Raw genomic sequence first — 18,321 nt, forward strand, 5'->3', positions numbered from 1 at the left:
TGGAGCGACCGCCCGGTCTGTTTTCGGGGATTTGGCCCTATTTTGCCCCCTGATTTCTATAAAAGGCAACCCTCGTCTAAGTAACGAATATTTTATTCGTGGTTGCTAAATTTGGAGGTTAGACAGCTGCGGGGAAGTTCTGAAAGTGGATCTGGAGTGCTGGCAGTGACTTGGAGATTAGTCCTTCCCTTTTTCTGGCTTTCTGGCGTGAGGTAATGATTTAATCCTTTGTTCTTTACTCTCTTTGTCTGTTAATTTAGTGTTAACCCATCCCCTCGTCATGGTGGTTACCCCCTTGGATCATTGTGACTCTCTTTCCAATCTACTTAAGATGTATTACCCGTAAATGAAACCCTGTTTTTGTCAGAAGGATAATCCAGTCAAGGGGAGAGTTCTGGGTAACCCAATGATGGTAATTACTAGGATTTCCTTCACCCTTTGGCTTAGGGAGTATTAGATTTGAGACTTAGGTCATGATTACTCAAAATCCGGATTGAAAACAAGTAATCAGAAGCCTGAGTTTCGGATTGAAACTCTCTGTTTTTGGGGTAGTCACTAGTCGCGGTCGGTCAACTTAAGCGACCGGCTGGTAAACAGAGACCAAATGGCTTTTGGTTCTGATTCAAATTGATTCAGTTAACTTAAATGTTATGGTAACCCTATGTATAGGTATTCACTGTTTGAAAGAAAAGTCTTATAATAGTTAACTGATTTCATTTTACGAACAGTTTTACTTATATGTAGGTAAGCACAATTCATCCTATCTTTTGAATAGACTTGTAATATGTTAATCTAGTGTCTATTTGAAATTGTATTTCTTTATATATGCTGCTGTATTCATGTCTTAAATATAAATCATGTTATTTTACTGTTGTTTGTCTTACTTACATACACACTGTGTTGATCATGAATGTTATGTATTGATGATAGTTGGTATATGGTTCTGATGGATGAGGTATCTATTTTTGGGATATCTTAGCTAGGGATATGAGAAGGCTGTGGAATGGGACACATGCCTGCTGATGTCTTCAGCACTGTCTTTACTATTTGATGGCATTATTAGATAGAGTCTAGAATTGCATGGCTAGGTACCCCACATGGTACTACCCTTTCGGTAGGGGGATTGAAATCGAGTGACCCGTGATGACAGTGAGGTGACATTGGTCCACTGTTAGTCATGTAAATGGTAGGGTTGCATATGTTAGGGTTGGGCTCATGGATGTCCAAGGATCGGACCGGGTGTCGTGAGGAATCATGAGAGCATCCACCCCAATAATATGTGGATGACCATAGGGTTAAGGAGTGGAGTCCAACAGCGGTAGCCAGTCCGTGAGGATTCTCTCTCCTAGGTTGCGAAGGATACTGAACCGAGTTGGTTGGTGCCATAGGGGATGTATCTGGACTTCATGTAGACATGTAACCAATATGACCGTGCATTGGATTAGAAACCCCGACATGCGCCAGTACTCATTACCAATGGTCGTGGTGAGAGAGTGTTGACTTAACCCCAGCCATGGAAACGAGAGCCAGGTGTGGACTTTCCCTTTTTCCCAGGATCCCTAAAGAGGTAGCCAGTCCTTGCCGGATCAGAGTGATGAGACTTACCCAGAGGAGGGCTGGTGTATAACTTAAAGCATGCCAACTATTAGAGACCTGCATAGTTAGAAATCATAGTATCATTCATATTTTGCATTCATTCTTATTATTTGTACATTTTGGCATTGTTGGATAATTGATGGGATTTGCGATTGTTTCTTATTGAGTTCTCTAGAACTCACGTCTTTATTTTGTATATCTTTATTAGCCTGCACAGAAGAAGGAATTATACAGGAAGATGGACTGGTTTCCTATGAAGGAACCATCCCGTATGAAGAAGATGTGGCACCGTCAGCGGGAGATGGAAATAGCATGTGCGGGAGCTCCTGCAGCTGCATGGACTGCGCTTATCGCACCTATTGATGGTCAGAGACGGAAGGTGGTCAGAAAGTTCGCTCAGCGAATAGAGAAGAACTAGAGGACACCCTATCTTGAGATTCATGAAAAACACTTTTTAAACTTAGAAAATGAAACTAGGAAGAAATTGATATAACTCTTTTGTTTACTTCCGCTGAACCCTTATTCATTTTTATTCATTATTTCTTTCCTTCGTTATTGTTATTGGAGTATTTGGACTCCTGTAATTCATTTAATTCATTTATTGAACATTTGTTTCTCTTGATTATCTTTATTTGTATTTAATATTGTTGATAGACTAAAACCGTGGATCCTATGGCGGATCACTCCCACGGGTTGTCGAGCGGGTAACCGAGACTGGCGGGTGGGGTGTGACACCTTTTAGAGAAGTCAGGGGGCAAAATAGGGCAAAACCTCGAAAACAGACCGGGCGGTCGCTCCAGGCGGTTGCTTGGTTTGATTGACCGCCACTAGCAACCGCCCCCATGTATTTTGCCAAACAAGGGTGCTTTTGTTAGGGGGTTGATATCCAAGTACAACCTAGCCTTAAAGAAAAGATAGGGGAGATCTTACCTTCATTCCGGACATCTCCAGACATCACTTGCCTTCCAGAAGACCAACTACCAAGCAAGGCAAGCTCTTTAGATAGAGGATCCAGATCCATGGGTTCAGGGTATGGATCATTGACTTCTATCCGAACACTCCACAAATTTACCCGACTAGACCTTTGGGTTCTCGGACCTGCAATACGAATCTCGGGTTAGAAATACGGGGGTTGTTACAAAGCTAACAGGAACATCATGCAGTCTCACCACATTATCAACATAGAGTCGGGCCAACTTATCCATAGTATAGGTGATCTTCATCGGAATGAAGTGAGCCGATTTGGTTAGTCGATCCACTACCACCCACACTGAGTCATTCCCTTTGCTGGTTCGGGGTAGACCTGTGACAAAATCTATAGCAATGTCTTCCCACTTCCAATTGGGCACGGGAAGAGGATGCAGAAGGCCAGACGAAGGCTGCCGAACAACTTTCACACGTTGACAAGTCCCACACTTAGCAATGAAGTCTTCCACATCATTATTCATGCCGGACCACCAAAAATACCCTATCATATCCTGGTACATCTTCACACTTCTAGGATGGATAGTAAAGATGGACTGATGAGCATCAGTCAAGATTTCTTTTCTAAAGTCTTCTACAACAGGAACACAAATTCTATCTTTGGAAACAAGAGCACCATCAAAGGCTAGGGAGAAATCTTCTACTTCCTTAGTCTTCAAAGTGATCAGGTCAACCTTCTTCTTCAATTCCGGATCAGTTGACTGTAGAGCAACAATTCGGTTCCTCAAACTCGTTCGGACTGATATAGCTGCCAAAATAGCATCGGAACCTTCTGACAAAATCTCAAGTCCAAATCTGACCATAGAGAACAATAAGGGCTTACTAAGAGATGCCAGATCTACACTTTCTCGATTACTCTTTCTACTCAAAGCATCAACAACCACATTAGCTTTCCCTGGATGATACCGAATATCACAATCATAGTCCTTCACTAGTTCTAGCCATCTTCGTTGTCTCATATTCAACTCCTTTTGAGTAAAGAAATACTTGAGACTCTTGTGGTCGGGGAAAATAGATATATTTTCACCATACAAATAGTGACGCCAGATCTCTAGAGCAAAAACCACAACTACCAATTCCAAATCATGAGTAGGATAGTTATGCTCATAGTTCTTCAACTGCCTAGAAGCATAAGTTACAACCTTCCCATGCTGCATTAGAATGCAACCCAAACCAACTTTAGAGGCATTGGTATACACTGTCAAACCTCGAGAGTCATCTGGTATTGTCAACACTAGAGCGTTAGTCAACCTCTTCTTGAGTTCTTGAAAACTCTTTTCACAGGCTTCATTCCACTCAAACTTGATTCCTTTCTTGGTAAGCTTCGTCATAGGAGCTGATAATCTAGAGAAATTCTCAATGAAGCGCCTATAATATCCCGCCATACCAAGAAAACTTCGAATCTCGGTGACTGACTTAGATCAGTCCCAATCAACAATAGCTTGAACCTTCGCATGGTCAACCTTAATACTGTCAGCAAAAACAATGTGACCTAAGAACATAACTTTAGGTAACCAAAAGTCACATTTACAGAGCTTGTCAAACAGCTTCTTCTCTCTTAAACGCTGCAAAGCAAAACTCAAGTGCTCAACATGCTCTTCCTCGCTCTTTGAATAAATCAAAATGTCATCAATGATTATGATGATAAACTTGTCCAAGACATCCTGAAATACCCAGTTCATCAGATCCATGAATGCTGCTGGTGCATTAGTAAGACCAAAAGGCATGACTCGAAACTCGTAATGCCCATATCTAGTCCTAAATGCAGTCCTGCAGACATCACTGGACTTTACTCTCAACTAATGATACCCAGATCTCAAATCGATCTTCGAGAAAAAAGCGGCACCTTTCAACTGATCAAACAAGTCATCGATCCTAGGAAGAGGATATTTATTCTTGATCGTCAACTTGTTCAATCCCCGATAGTCTATGCACATCTGCATACTACCGTCCTTCTTCTTTACGAACAACACCGGGGCTCCCCAAGGCGAAACACTGGGTTGGATAAACCATTTGTTTGTCAAATCATTCAACTGGGTCTGAAGTTCTTTCAACTTAGTCGGAGCCATCTGATATGGAGCTTTCGAAATAGGGGCTACTCCAAGAATTAGATCGATTGAAAACTCTAACTCCCTCTCTGGGGGCATACTAGACAAATCATTAGGAAAAACATCAGGAAAAACATCAGGAAAGTACTTGACAACATCGATGTCAGACAACTGTTTCACACCTTCCGAAACATCCACAGAAGAAGAAAGAAGTCCAACATCTTTGGTCCATTGCCTGACTTTCACAGTTGCAGCCACAATCTTCTTGCTCAACTTCCCTTGATTACCTTGATACTCAAACGGATTATCATCCTTAGGATGATATAGTACTTTCCTTCCAGAACAAAAGATAACTGCGCCATACTTAGACAACCAATCCATTCCAAGTATCACATCAAAATCAGACATATCCAACTTGATCAACCGGGCTTCTAAGATTCTACCATCAATATCAACTGGACAAGCCTCAACCACTTCATCTAATCTAACAACAGATCTGGTAGGAGTACTAATAACTAGTCCTCTTTCCAACTTCGCAAGTGTAACAAGAATACAACTCACAAATGAAGATGCAATGAATGAATGAGATGCACCATTATCAAATAATACAAAAGCAGAGGTAGATGATACTGGAATAATACGTGTCACCACATCGTGATCTATCTTAGATTCTACACCGGTAACACTGAACACTTTCCCAGAAGGAACATTTGAAGCAGACTTCAAAGCTAACATCTGAGGATTCAGCTTCTAAGTGCAGTTACGGGAATAATGACATGCCTTCCCACAGTTAAAGCAAGTCAAATCCCTACCACCAACATGAGCTGCTGAAGAAGGAAATGCAGGTCTCTAGTTATTAACCATTGGACTAGGGTTAGCATAAATCGGTTTAGTACCCTGACTACCTGCAATAGGATCACACCGGTCCACTGCTAGAACCATAACTCGATGCAAGGCTAAAGCTGGGACTAGCTCCTCTAGGTTGAAATGAAGGTGCAGAGTAAAGAGCAGGCCTAGAGAATCTCTGGTTATGGTCCACCAAATGGTTCCGGTTCACAACAGAATGCTGGAGCTGATAATTCTCTCTTTCATTATCTTCCACTTTCTTTGCATTCTGAACCATCTCAGCATAGTCCACAATCAAATGAATCGCCATATATGTCTTCAGAGACAGCCTCAAACCTTTGAAGAATTTCTTTGCCTTTTCACGATCACCTTTAAATGTTGTAGGGGCAAAGAAGAACAACTCTTCAAACTTCTTCTTGTACTCCAGAACAATACTAGGTCCATGTGTGAGTGCCATGAATTCAGCTTCTTTAGCATCTCTCACAGACTCAGGAAAGTAATTCTTGCAAAAGGCTTCCTTGAAAATTTTCCAAGTAAGAACCGGGTGCGAAACTTCCAAGATAGGTTTGGTCGCATTCCACCACGCATTACCTTCATGCTGCAGTCTCTATTCTGCACACAAAATCTTCTGAGCTTCATTACAACGGAGGTTGCGAAAGGGTTTTTCCATCTCTCGGATCCATTTATTAGGAAACAATGTATCCGACAAGATACCAGTGAAAGCAGGGATCTGGAGCTTCAAGAAATGCTCCATCAATCTCGAATGAGGACCAGGGGCAAAACCATCCACAAAAGCACCAGCTGCAAAAGTACTAGCTCCAAGAGGATTAAGAGCTACTTTGGCATTCTGATGAGTAGTCGCGAAACCTTGCATCATAGTAGTGAACTGATTCTGCTGTTGATGCAACATGTTTCCCGGAATGTTTATCACATCCTGTATAGAGACTACTTGAGGTGGATTTGGAGGAGGGTTTCCACTAGGAGGAATTTCAACACTCGAGACTTCAATTCCCGTGCTTCCAATAGGAATCTCAACACGAGCCTGATCCTCACCACCAACTTCACCTTCTTGACCATTAACTACAACGCGATTCCTTAACTAAAGCATTCTGCGAAAAGAATTCTATAAATTAGCAATGCTGTAAGATCAAGTCCGAAAAAGATTCTTTAAACCAAACATGCACCACAACAAGGCTTTCACCCACAAACAGAGGCAACATTAAGCACAAAGTCCAAAAAGAATCAAAATGGGGCCAAAAATCACATTTTTGGGCAACTGCAACTGGGCCGGTCGCTCAAACCAGTCGCTTGGGTCAATCGACTGCCACAAGCAACCGCCCCAAATTTTGCGCGACAGAAACGCTTCAAATACGGTTTTTGGGTCCCATTTCACCTCTACACTTCTCAAAACAGTATTTGGGCTCTGGGGATTTCATGTTTAGGCTAAGGAAAGTATTTTGAAGACTCCGTTGGCTTTGGATCTACTTCCCACGCGATCTTTACACGCTACACAGGTAATCATCTCACAAAACCCTTCTTTTCTATTGTTTGCATGTGAGAAACTACAATGTGCATCTATTTCTAGGTCTCTTTGGTGCAAAACATTCCTTTTATTACCTAAAACATGTCTAGGCATAGATCTATTGTTCACTATGCATTTTTACACTTGTAGGTAATTAATGGACATGTCTTACCTCTCATTTCGCTTTCTTTTTACCCAAAAACAGATTTTTCACACTAGATGGCTAGTCGTGAATGGGCACTGCCTGCGGAGGTAGGAGAGTACCCATTCGCGGCCGAGGCCGAGGTCGTGGTCGGGGTGACGCACATGACCCAGTCCATCCAGACTACTTCAGGTCTCCAAATGCACAGGAGCTATACTTTGGCCACTTCAGTCATCGCCAAATCGAGCTAGGACGACCGGTGGTGACTTCAGAGCTAGAGCAGTTCTAGATTGAGGATAGGTTCGCGACAGTAGGTTGGAGAGGTACACTATTCTTGAACGAGTCCGCCTATCCGAAACTAGTTAGGCTATTCTACAGCAACCTAACCTTCCATAGAGCCAGCGCGGGAGGTCATGACACTAGGCTCGTCATAGAGGGTCGGGTGAAGACTACAGACATAAGCTTCACCACTGAGGAGCTGGCTCACATCCTTGACGTTCCATACATCCACAGCGATAGGAGATGGTTCGAGCCGGGGGCAGGAGTCTTATGATGTCATCTTCTGGGAGGAGAGAGCTCTCATCTACTCAGGCATTTGCATAGGGGAGTGCAACGAGGTAGAGTCGGTGATTGAGCTGCTTCCCTCATGCCGGATCATCCCACGGATCATAGCACGAAACTGCTGCCTAAGGCAGGACATCAGAGTGAGATTTCACTCATGCAGGCCCTAATGACCTTCTCTCTATACACTGTTTAGATGCTTGGCTACATCATTCGAGTGCATGATTTTCACTCTATGCGGGTGACCTGGCGGGGGAGGATGACCTCTCATCTACTCGGGCATTTGCATAGGGGAGTGCACCGGGGTAGAGTCGGTGATTGAGCTTCCCTCATGCCGGATCACCCAGCGAGGCGGGCGCACCGCGGCCCCCGGGGGGCGGGGGGGGGGGGGGGGTTTTCCCCCCCCGGGCCCCCCCCCCCCCCTCCCTTTCCCCCCTTTATTAGATAGACTTGGCATACATCATTCAGAATGCCATGATCTATCGAGTGACACATCTTAGGGGAGCAAACCTTGGATACGGGAGACTACTGACTCGGGTCTTCGAGCACTTCGGGGTCGACTTCGAGGGAGAGGAGGCTATTCCGGTCGGTCACGGTGGTATGATCGATTACAGATTGGTTGATCAGATGCATTTATTGGGTGGACCAAATTCACCAGAGATGCCAGCGGAGCAGGAGGACATGGATGTAGAGGCTGAAGATGCTGATCATGCAGACTCACCACCACCATCTCAGTCTGAGGTAGGGGGTACATCCAGGATTCAGGATACTTCGGAGGTCGCACCACCTTGAGCTAGGCGTCTGTTCACTTGGATGGACCAGGTCGAGTAGGGGCAGGCAGAGATGAGGGGCATATAGCAGAGTGCCTTGACATTTTCCGCTAGACGAGACTAGCACTACCACCACCACCACAGCAGTAGTTAGACTTAGGCTTTTGTCCATTTTTCCTTTTTAAATTCAGTACAGAATGACTTTAGGATTTAGATATGTTTATTGTAGTTTTTATTCAACACATGTTTATTCCCTCTCTTTCTGTAAAGCGTAGAGCACGCTCCAAATTATGTAAAGCTTTTTCTTATTAATGAAGTACATTTATGCTTGTTGCATTTTCATTATTGTCTCTTATGCACTTTCTTGATAATTATAATGTGAGAATATGTTTCACTTTCCTTATAGTAAACTACGTAAAAGAAAATTCACTTACTTTCTTAGTTTGTTTCTAATGAAAGATTTTTCCTATTATTCATTCTAAGTTCTTTTGAGTCACTTTTGGATCTATGACTCAGATTGCTCATCTAACACTTGTATTAACTATTATTCCCCGCCCCCCCCCCCCCCCCCCCCCCCCCCCCCCCCCCCCCCCCCCCCCCGCCCTTCCCCCCGCCCCCCCGGGGGGGGGCCCCCCCCCCCCCCGGTTTTTGTCCATCAATAATAATAAATGTAAGTAAAGATAATCGTCAGCAAGAATAAGTTCAATAATTAAATAAAAGGATGACAGGAGTCCAAGTACTCCAATAAAATAATCAAGGAAAGAAATAAATGATCAAAAAGAATATGAGTTTAGCGGAAGCAATAAAAAGAATTAAATGATTTTCTTTCCAGTTTCTTTCTCTAAAGCTAGATAATGTTTCTCATGTATTTCAAGAAAAAGGGTCCTCCAATTCTTCTCCATACGATAGGCAAACTGCCTGGCAACTTGTCTCCTCAGCCCATCAATGGGTGCTATAAACGCATTCCATGCATTAGCAGTAGCTCCCGCACAAGCTATCTCCATTTCCCATTGCCGGTGCCACATCTTCTTCATACGAGAAGGCTCCTTCATGGGAAACCAATCCATCTTCCGGCGTATATCCTCCATCTGTATAGGCTAATATAACATAGACAAATAAAGGAATGAGTTCTGATGAACTCAATAAGAACAACAATAATTCTCATCCATATGTCAAACCATCATAAATGCATATATGATATGTATGAGTGCAAAGTATGAATACTACTAAGATCTAACTATGCAAGTCTCTAACAGTTGACATGTTTTAAGATATACACCAACCCTCCTCTAGGTAGGTCTAGTCACTCTGATCTGGCAGTGACTGGTTACCTCTGTAGGGATCCTTGGTAAAATGCAAAGTTCACACCTGGCTATCAAACCATGGCTGGGGTTAAGTCAACACTCTCTCACCACGACCATTGGCATGAGTATTGGTGCATGTCGGGGTTTCTAATCCAATGCAAGTCATAATGGTAACATACTACATGAAGTCTAGATACATCCCCTATGGCACCAATCAACTCGGTTCAGTATCCTTCGCAACTTAGGAATGAGAACCCTCACGAACTGGCTACCGCTATGGGACTCCATCCCATAACCCTATGGTCATCCACATATTGTTGGGGTGGAATGCTCTCATGACTCCTCACAACACGCGGTCCGTTCCTTGGACGTCCATGAGCCCAACCTTAACATATGCAACCCTACCATTGTATAACCAACAGTGGACCACTGAGTCTCCACACAGACTGGTTACCGCTGTAGGATGAAACAGAGTCACATCACCGTTGTCATGGGTCATCCGGCTTCAATTCCCCTACCGAAAGGGTAGTAATATGTGGGGTACCTAGCCATGCAACTCTAGACTCTACCTAGGTATGTCATCCAGTAGTTATGACAGTGCTAAAGACATCAGCAGGCATGTGTCCCATACCACAGCCCTCTGATATCTCAAGCCAAGATATCCCAATGGAATACCCTTTCCATCAAAACCACAATACATCAACCATCATCATACTACATTCATAATTGATAAAGTATATGTAAAAATAGTACAAACAACAAACATACATTAAGATCAGCAAGCTATTAATGGTTATAGCAGTATATAAGATGAAAGAATAGTATTGAAAGACACTGGACTAGCATGTTCAAGTCATTACATAAAGGTAAGATTGTATGTCCTTACTTGTAAATAAGTAGAATTCCTCTGGATTGCAAACCAAAAACAATTATAAGACTTTTATTGGAAACAAAGGACACCTATAAACAAGGTTACGTTAATATGTAAGTCGAATGAATCAAATCAGACAAAATCCAAAAGTTACTTGCTCATTGGAAACCAGCCGGTCGCTTGGGCCGGTCGCTTAGGTTGAGCGACCGCCACTAGTGACTACCCCAAAAACTGTGAGTTTCAATCCGAAACTCACGCTTCTGATCATCCGTTTTCAATCCGATTTTTGGATGATCATAGTCCGAATTTCAAATCTAACACTCCCACAACCAAGGGTGATACCAAACCTAACAATTGACACCAAATTGGTTACCCAGAATGCTTCCCTTGATTAGATCAGTCCCTTTCACGAAAGCAGGGTTTAGTTTTTGGACCTGATCTCATCAAGATCATTAAAAAGGTAGGTACTGTAATAGAAAGATCATGAACAACCAAAGAGGAAAACTAATCTACTTTAATCATAGCTAAAGGTAGAGTATGAGTGAACATGGAATCACTTACCTCAACCAGATCAGCTATAAAAGACAGTAGAAGCTTCTGGAACACTAACAACACTTCAGATCACCACCGCCTAACCACCAAAAACAACAATCCCGAATATAATATTCGTAAAATAGATGAGGGTTGCTATTTATAGAAGTTTGGAGGCAAAATAGGGCAAAACCCCGCAACCAGGACCAAACGGTCGCTTGGTCCAATCAACTGCCACTAGCAACCACCCCCTAGTATATTGCTATACAAGGGTGTTTTGCTCAGGGGGTTAAAGTCCAAGTACAACCTAACCCTAATGAACACATGGGGGAGGTCTTACCTTCATTCCGGACATCTCCAGACATCACTTGCCTTCCAGAAGTCCAACTACCAAGCAAGGCAGGCTCTTCAACAAGAGAATCCAGATCCATAGGTTTAGGGTATGGATCATGGACTTCTATCCGGACACTCCACAAATTTACCCAACTAGACCTTCGTGTTCTCGGACCTGCAATACGGATTTCGGGTTAGAAATATGGGGATTGTTACAATTATACTCTCTCTCCCTTACATGCACTCTCTCTCTCTCTCTCTCTCTCTCTCTCTCTCTCTCTCTCTCTCTCTTCAACTACCCTTTTCTAATAGGTACGCATTGCTTCTCTTTCGGTGGTAATCATAGGTGTTGATTGGTAGTGGTGATGATGGTTTTGAGGCATCATGAGAAACTTTGAGGAGGAGTGAGGTGGTATGGCTTTGAAAATAAGAAGTTCAGACGTGGGCATTATAGTATCTTACTATATTACTATATTTAAGGGTAATATGGTCATATTATAATTCTTTAACAGTCCTAAGTAATGGCATTAAAGGTGGAGGGGTTATCTACAAGGTTTTGATTTTGGAGGGGATGCACCTTTTTCCCATGAAAACAGAGGGGCTTATCTAAAAAATTCTAGGGAAAAAATTTAGGGATGTGAGTTCATTTGTGATTAGGAGTTAATTGTTTCCTCCTTACAAAAGTGAAGTTTAATCATAACTGTTAGATAGAAAATAAGAACAACATGTATATCCTTCATCTCTATCTTTAGAATTGTTTCCAATATTGGTGGGGGGGGGGACAAATATTGATATTTGTTGAAATAAAGAGAGCAAAAGAAAAGAAGAGAGAGAGAGAGAGAGAGAGAGAGAGAGAGAGAGAGAGAGAGAGCATAATAATTTTCACATTAATTTACAATGATTTAGTACAAAGCTTTATATAGAAAAACATATTCCTTCTCCTTAGTGTTTTAGTACTCTTGTAGTTGTGGTTCTAGAACTCTAGAATTATAATGTTTTGATTTACATGAAAGTTGGTGTTTGACTAGAGTTTTGTACCCATCAGTATTAAACTCTTCTTTGGGTTGCCTAATGTGTTTGTGAGTACCAATTGTAGAGTTCTTACTGGTGTTTGATTAACTGTGGAACTTCTAATAGCAGTGGAACTTTTGGAAGTTTGATCAATTGTGGAACTTCTATCAGAAGTGGAACTCTTGGAAGCAACCCTAGCCGCATAAGCTTGAGATGAAGTGGCGGCTAGGGTTTTGATTGATTTTCTAGAAATATCCCTAATAATATTTCACATGGAGAAAGAGAAAAACAAGAAAAAACTAAAGAAACTATCGAAAGTTAAAAAAAAAAATTCTACTTGCATTTTTTGTAATTCTATTATTGAGACTGTTCACCATCTCTTCTTTGGCTGTCCTTGGATTAATCGTATTGGGTAGACCATTCCAGTTGGGTTCCAATCTTATTTAGTGGGAAGTGTTGATTCATGCGTTATATCAGGGCATGCAGCTGGTCACATCGCTTAACCTTTGCTGTTAGAAGTTTTGTCTCTGACTGTCTAGACTTGGAACATCTTTCACCAGGACCATCTAAGCCATGGCCTTATCATGTGACGTGGCCCCTTTTTGTTTTCTATATGTTCATCTTTGCAGCCTGTTGTGTTTGTCTCGGTTAATTTGGATATTCAGATCAGATCTTAATAGTGCACGATGTGATCTTTTTACAATGATTTAATGTACTTTTTTTGTTATCAAAAAATAAATAAATAAGATGATTCTGCATCCTTTACCTACCTGATAGATAGAAGATTGTGTTCTCATTTTTTTCTCATACATTTAGGAAGAAAGCTCACATATGGTTTACTTTTTTTTTTTTTTTTGTAAAAGAAAATTTTCATTAAATAAAGGGGCAAACTGCCACCTAGACACCCTGATTACAAAGCCAGGCCGGAGGGAATGGCCACCGTCTTTGCCGCCCCTCTTGCTGGGATGGCCTAAATTGCTTCCCTGATATCTTAACCACAAAATCCACCCGAGGGCTTTTGATGTCTTCTGGGGGCCCCTTCGGCGGGGTCTCCGTTAATCTGCGGCGGCATTTGTCTGTCTCAACAATTACCTCGTTAAAATCACCTTCCATCACAGCTACCAAACCTTCTGAGACACCAGTCTACTTTTTCAATACTTAGAAGTGGGTTTTCGTCTAAATGTAAGGTTGGAGTAAAAGATCCAAACTCAAATAGAATCCAATATCACTATCCTAAAGCCTCCTCTATTACATAAATAGGAAAAGTCCACCTCAAAACACTGACAAAGTAAAAAGTGTTCTCCTTTACCCTCAAAAGTAAAACACAACTTATTCAAAGGAGGGCACTGTATTCCATCCTTTTTCAATCTTAGCAAGGTGGAAGACAACTTGTAACCCCCTTTTAGGAAGTTTCTCATTAGCACAATACAAACTCTAAGTAAAGTGGTGAAGAGTTGTCTACAGAGATTAGTAAGAAATAAACGAAATTGTTGATTTTTGAGGGTAGATGTAGTCTTAATTATACCAAATCATGGTAAATTCTTTGCATTAGATTCTCTAATAGGGATAGTGTTGTCTTTGGCAAGCTAGACAAAATGGCTAATTTTCGATCCATGGTTTTTTGATCTTTGTAATCAAGATGCTTTGATGCATTGCTGAATAAATCATTTTTCTACTAAAAATAAAAAAGGGCAAATTCTTTTCAGTGTCATCGTTTACTTGTGTTCTTTATTTTTTATTCTGCAAGTATTCACAACAAATATGGATTTGGGTCTTGTCATGGTATAAAGAGATTCAAGAAATATACCTCAAGAACCAATCACATAGAATTAACTATGGGAGCCAATCATCGAAAAGTTACTCAGTTGGTAATACGTACCAGCAACTCTTAGTAAGACCTCTTAGTGATAGAGCTACCAACTTCAAAAAAAATGGATTTTACCTAAGAGGTCAGAGGTTCGACACTCTTGTAGTATATATAACAATCCCCACCCTTAACATAAAGCTACCAAATTCAAAAAAAAAATGGATTTCATCCTCTAAGCAATTGACTTCATTTGATTGGTTTGTGAATATCTTAGGCCACTTTGTAGAAAGACATTATCCGAACTCAAGAAATACAATATACAAATCATGTGCTTCTATTTATAATGGTTTTATTCGTTTTCTATAATTCTCTTTCCTCATCAACCACAAAAGTGATTTTTCGCCTCTTATTATCTTTATATATATTATAAAGGGCTGCTCCATATTAGCTACAAGCACCAGCGCCAAATCCCAGCTTTCCTCCTTCTACATCATAAACCATCTCAAACGTTTGCTGTTGCATATTTCCAAGGATTCCTAAATCAGTAGCAGCAGCATTTCCAATAAAACCCAAGCAATACTGAGTTGAGCTTACTTGTAAGAGAATCCCAGACTGATCAACATTCAAGTCAGCATCTTCCCCAAAATGCAGTACAATATGTGGCATCTCTACTGTACCATATCCAGACAAGTCATAGCATGTGTCCAGATCAGAATGTGCTGCTGCAATAGGGTACTTCAACATTGCTCGACGAAATGCTGATCGAAGAGCTGAAAAAGCTTGTGGTGCCAACCTAGAGATTACAGTTCCAGAATCTATAATGGTTCCTGAAGTCGTAAAAACTGATTGCGGGATAGATAAACGCTGCCCTCCAACACTTATACCAGTCATATTTAGATAGTACAAAGAGGACGCCTTTGAATCTATTAGTAATGGTGTGTATTGAGCATTTGAAGACAAGAAACCAGTTTCGTTACCAAACGCAAGAAACCCAGTTGAGCTGCTTGTAGATGGAAGACAGTAGGAGAAAAACTTCCCATAAGCTAAAGCAGTTTGTGATACCACTGATATTTGATTTCTGCCCAGACCCAGTAATCCATCTTCAGTTCCAAAATGGCCTTGGTTCTTCTTGCCACACCCGAATATGAAATTTGGGAAGGCATCAGAGGAAGATAATGTAAGTGTATCAGTTGCATAGTAACCTTGAGAGTAGGATCCATCAGCATAATTGAATTGGTAGGGGCAGTTTGTAGTACAGATCAATGGCTGTGTGGTGCTGGCTAATTTAAGTTGTGAGCATGTACTAGAGCTACATGGGATGTTGGAATAGGTGGAAGAAGCAGAAGAGTTGAAGTAGGGATCATGTTGTGAATAGCAGTTGTTTGCTCTGCATGGTAGGCATTGGATCCAGGTTAGGTCACTACCTGTGTCGAATTCTACTGTAAAACTTTGCACTGGTGTTCCAAATCCTATGATGACAACAAAGTTTCCAGAGTCGCCAATATTTGCAGAAAGTTTTACTATAGAATCTGCTACCGATGACTGCTGGTTGGAGACTTTGGAGTTGATGTATTTCAATCGAGTTTGGTCATCAATGAGAATCTGGCGAATACGAGGGATTCTTGATTTCCCTTCCTTCAATGGGGAGCAAGGACCATACTTGTGAGCTACTTGCAGTACTTTGGAACCTGAAAACATTGATGAATAAGGAGCCAACTACAAGGGAGGAGGTAGTATCTATAAAATCTTGCTAGGCTAGTGGGTCTGACATGTTGGTGCCTCTGATGTTCAGCTTTGGATGGACGCCACCTAGTCTCTATTAAATTTTAGTCGCACAAAAGAATTGGATCAAAGAAAAATCATTTTATATCGATCACTTAAGTTGGTATAATCTGCACATACTCTTTTATGCAGTTGAGATTTAATGGAGTCCATGTAGCATCCATCAAACACTAGGCACCAAAAAAAAAAAAAAAAAAACACTGGGCACCACAGACACCACCATGCACCAGCCTAACAAGATATGATCTATGGGTTTGTCTATATGCCGAGCTGGGTTGGCGTTGTCCAAACCCAACCCTACCATAGGAGCACAAACCCTACTTGACCTACGTCAGGCTTTAGAACCCCAAACCCAAACCCTTTCCTGTCAAATTTCTTCCAAAATTAAACTACCCTCCCCTAATAGAGTTTGGTTACTAATTTATCTCACCCTATTGAAAACAAAAGAAAAATCATGGGTTAGTGGTTCCGAAGGATTTTCTCTTAAAGTTAGCTGAATAAAATAATAATATGTTCCACCCATATATACAAACAGGTTGAAAGAAATCAATCACCTTTGGCTTGAGTAGAGCAGACATCAGCTGGTGTGAAGGAACCGAGTGAAACAACATGAGTTTGGAGATCAAGATTCATGGTTATTTCATCGAATCTGTAAGCTTCTACCATCAAAGAACAATCAGAAAAGAGAAATAAATGAAGAACGATTGGAAAAAGAAGGGAAGGAAAATACTCAATGGCCATGGATATTATAGAATTTGGGTTCCCTAATATAGCTTTTGCACTTCCCCTCAAAGCTATTGCTTCTGGCAATAACCCAAATCTGAAAGTCTATATATAGAGATAAGAGATAGAAGAAGGATCTTCACTAAAATTTCTAATTTGTGGAGAAACGTTCAGCAAGAGTGACTGTTTGGTTGGTGGTTGGTCTTAGTCTTCTTCCGCTGCAGTTGTACCAATACAATAAGTTAATGGGGACTCCATGATAGAGAACCTTCTCATCATGAGGTCATTTTTTTGGGAACCTATATCGATGATTACGGAGCAATTTTCAAGAAGCGTTAGTGTAAATTCCATATGGTTTATGACTTAGTGGTCAGCACTATATTTAGCAGAAAGCCAGAAACTTCTCTGAAATGAGATACGAAAATTGAAAAGTTAATTTGCTCCGTTGAGATATTAGTTGCAGTCGAACAAGAGGAACTGGGTTACCATTTTCTCAAGAGAGTGAAATCAATCTTTGTTGCCAAATAATTTGTTTAAATTCTAAGGATTTTTTTTTTTTTTTTTTTTGGTTCAAACCAAAACTTACATTAGGCTCTCTTGGGAAATATTCCCAGAGGGAAGAGTTGAGAAGCTTACAAGAAAATTATTAATAAAATAACACAAGAAAGATTTAATGCAATGCATCTATGTGTTTTGTACTAAGTCTCCGGCCAATCTATACAGAAATTTTCTAATATAATTATCACATACGTAGAATACACACAACTATGAAGATAGAATTGTCTGATCCTATATACACAAATAAGGATTGTATAATAAGAGATGGGATATATAAAATCAAATGAGGTATCAAGATAGATTGCATGAGATGTCATGATAAGACACCCCCTCAAGTTGAAACATGAAGATTCTGATACCCAACTTAGATAAGAGACAAAATTGGCTACAATGTGTAGGGTATCATAGTTATCACAATACAATGGTTATTAGTGCTTTGGCAAGCAAGTCAAAATCACTAAGAAGATATATCAACCAAGCGACTTCACAATTAGCCATAGCCATAGCACGATATTCTACCTCAACTAAAGACCATGATATGGTATGTTGTTTCTTAGTCTATCAAGAGATGAGACCATCTCCCAACAGGATGCAATAGCTATTAGTAGAGCAGTGTGTCATCAGAAAACTAGCCCAATCAAAATCACAATAGGCAAGTAAAAGTAAGGTGGAAAAACACGAGAAATGAAGACCCTACACAACTATAGCCTTAAGGTAGTGAAGGAGCAGATGACCAACATCAAGATGGGGCTGCTTTGGTCGATGCATGAACTAACCTAAGAAATTGTTGGCATAGAGAATGTTCAGATGCATAATAGTCAAATAAATCAAGTGACCAAAGAGGATGGATCAGGAAGATTAGTGCATGTTACATTGTCAAGTTTCAAATGTTGCTCCATTTGTGTATCCACAGGATCAGTACCAAGGAGACC

At 41.0% G+C, this 18,321-nt stretch overlaps 1 protein-coding gene across 1 annotated transcript; it reads right to left on the minus strand.

Moving 5' to 3' along the window:
- Positions 1 to 14,660: 14,660 nt before the first annotated feature.
- Positions 14,661 to 16,882, minus strand: LOC149007628 (aspartyl protease family protein At5g10770-like). Its single transcript, XM_089166348.1, has 2 exons — positions 16,663 to 16,882; positions 14,661 to 16,014 (listed from the first exon to the last, which is right to left on the minus strand). Exons 1-2 carry the CDS (start codon positions 16,847 to 16,849, stop codon positions 14,771 to 14,773), a joined length of 1,431 nt encoding a protein of 476 aa, XP_089022474.1. The 5' UTR covers positions 16,850 to 16,882; the 3' UTR covers positions 14,661 to 14,770.
- Between the last annotated feature and the right edge of the window lie 1,439 nt (positions 16,883 to 18,321).

This window comes from Hakea prostrata, chromosome 8 (genome assembly GCF_041222555.1).
Source record: "Hakea prostrata isolate BN-2017 chromosome 8, UWA_Hpros_2, whole genome shotgun sequence".
NCBI classification, from domain to species: Eukaryota; Viridiplantae; Streptophyta; class Magnoliopsida; order Proteales; family Proteaceae; genus Hakea; species Hakea prostrata.

Excerpts from the sequence above, each read along its gene's own strand:
- LOC149007628 (XM_089166348.1), bottom strand. The coding sequence starts at position 16,849 with ATGGCCATTGAGTATTTTCCTTCCCTTCTTTTTCCAATCGTTCTTCAT. Across the intron at positions 16,015-16,662 it reads CTGCTCTACTCAAGCCAAAG|GTTCCAAAGTACTGCAAGTA; the intron begins GTGATTGATTTC and ends CAATGTTTTCAG.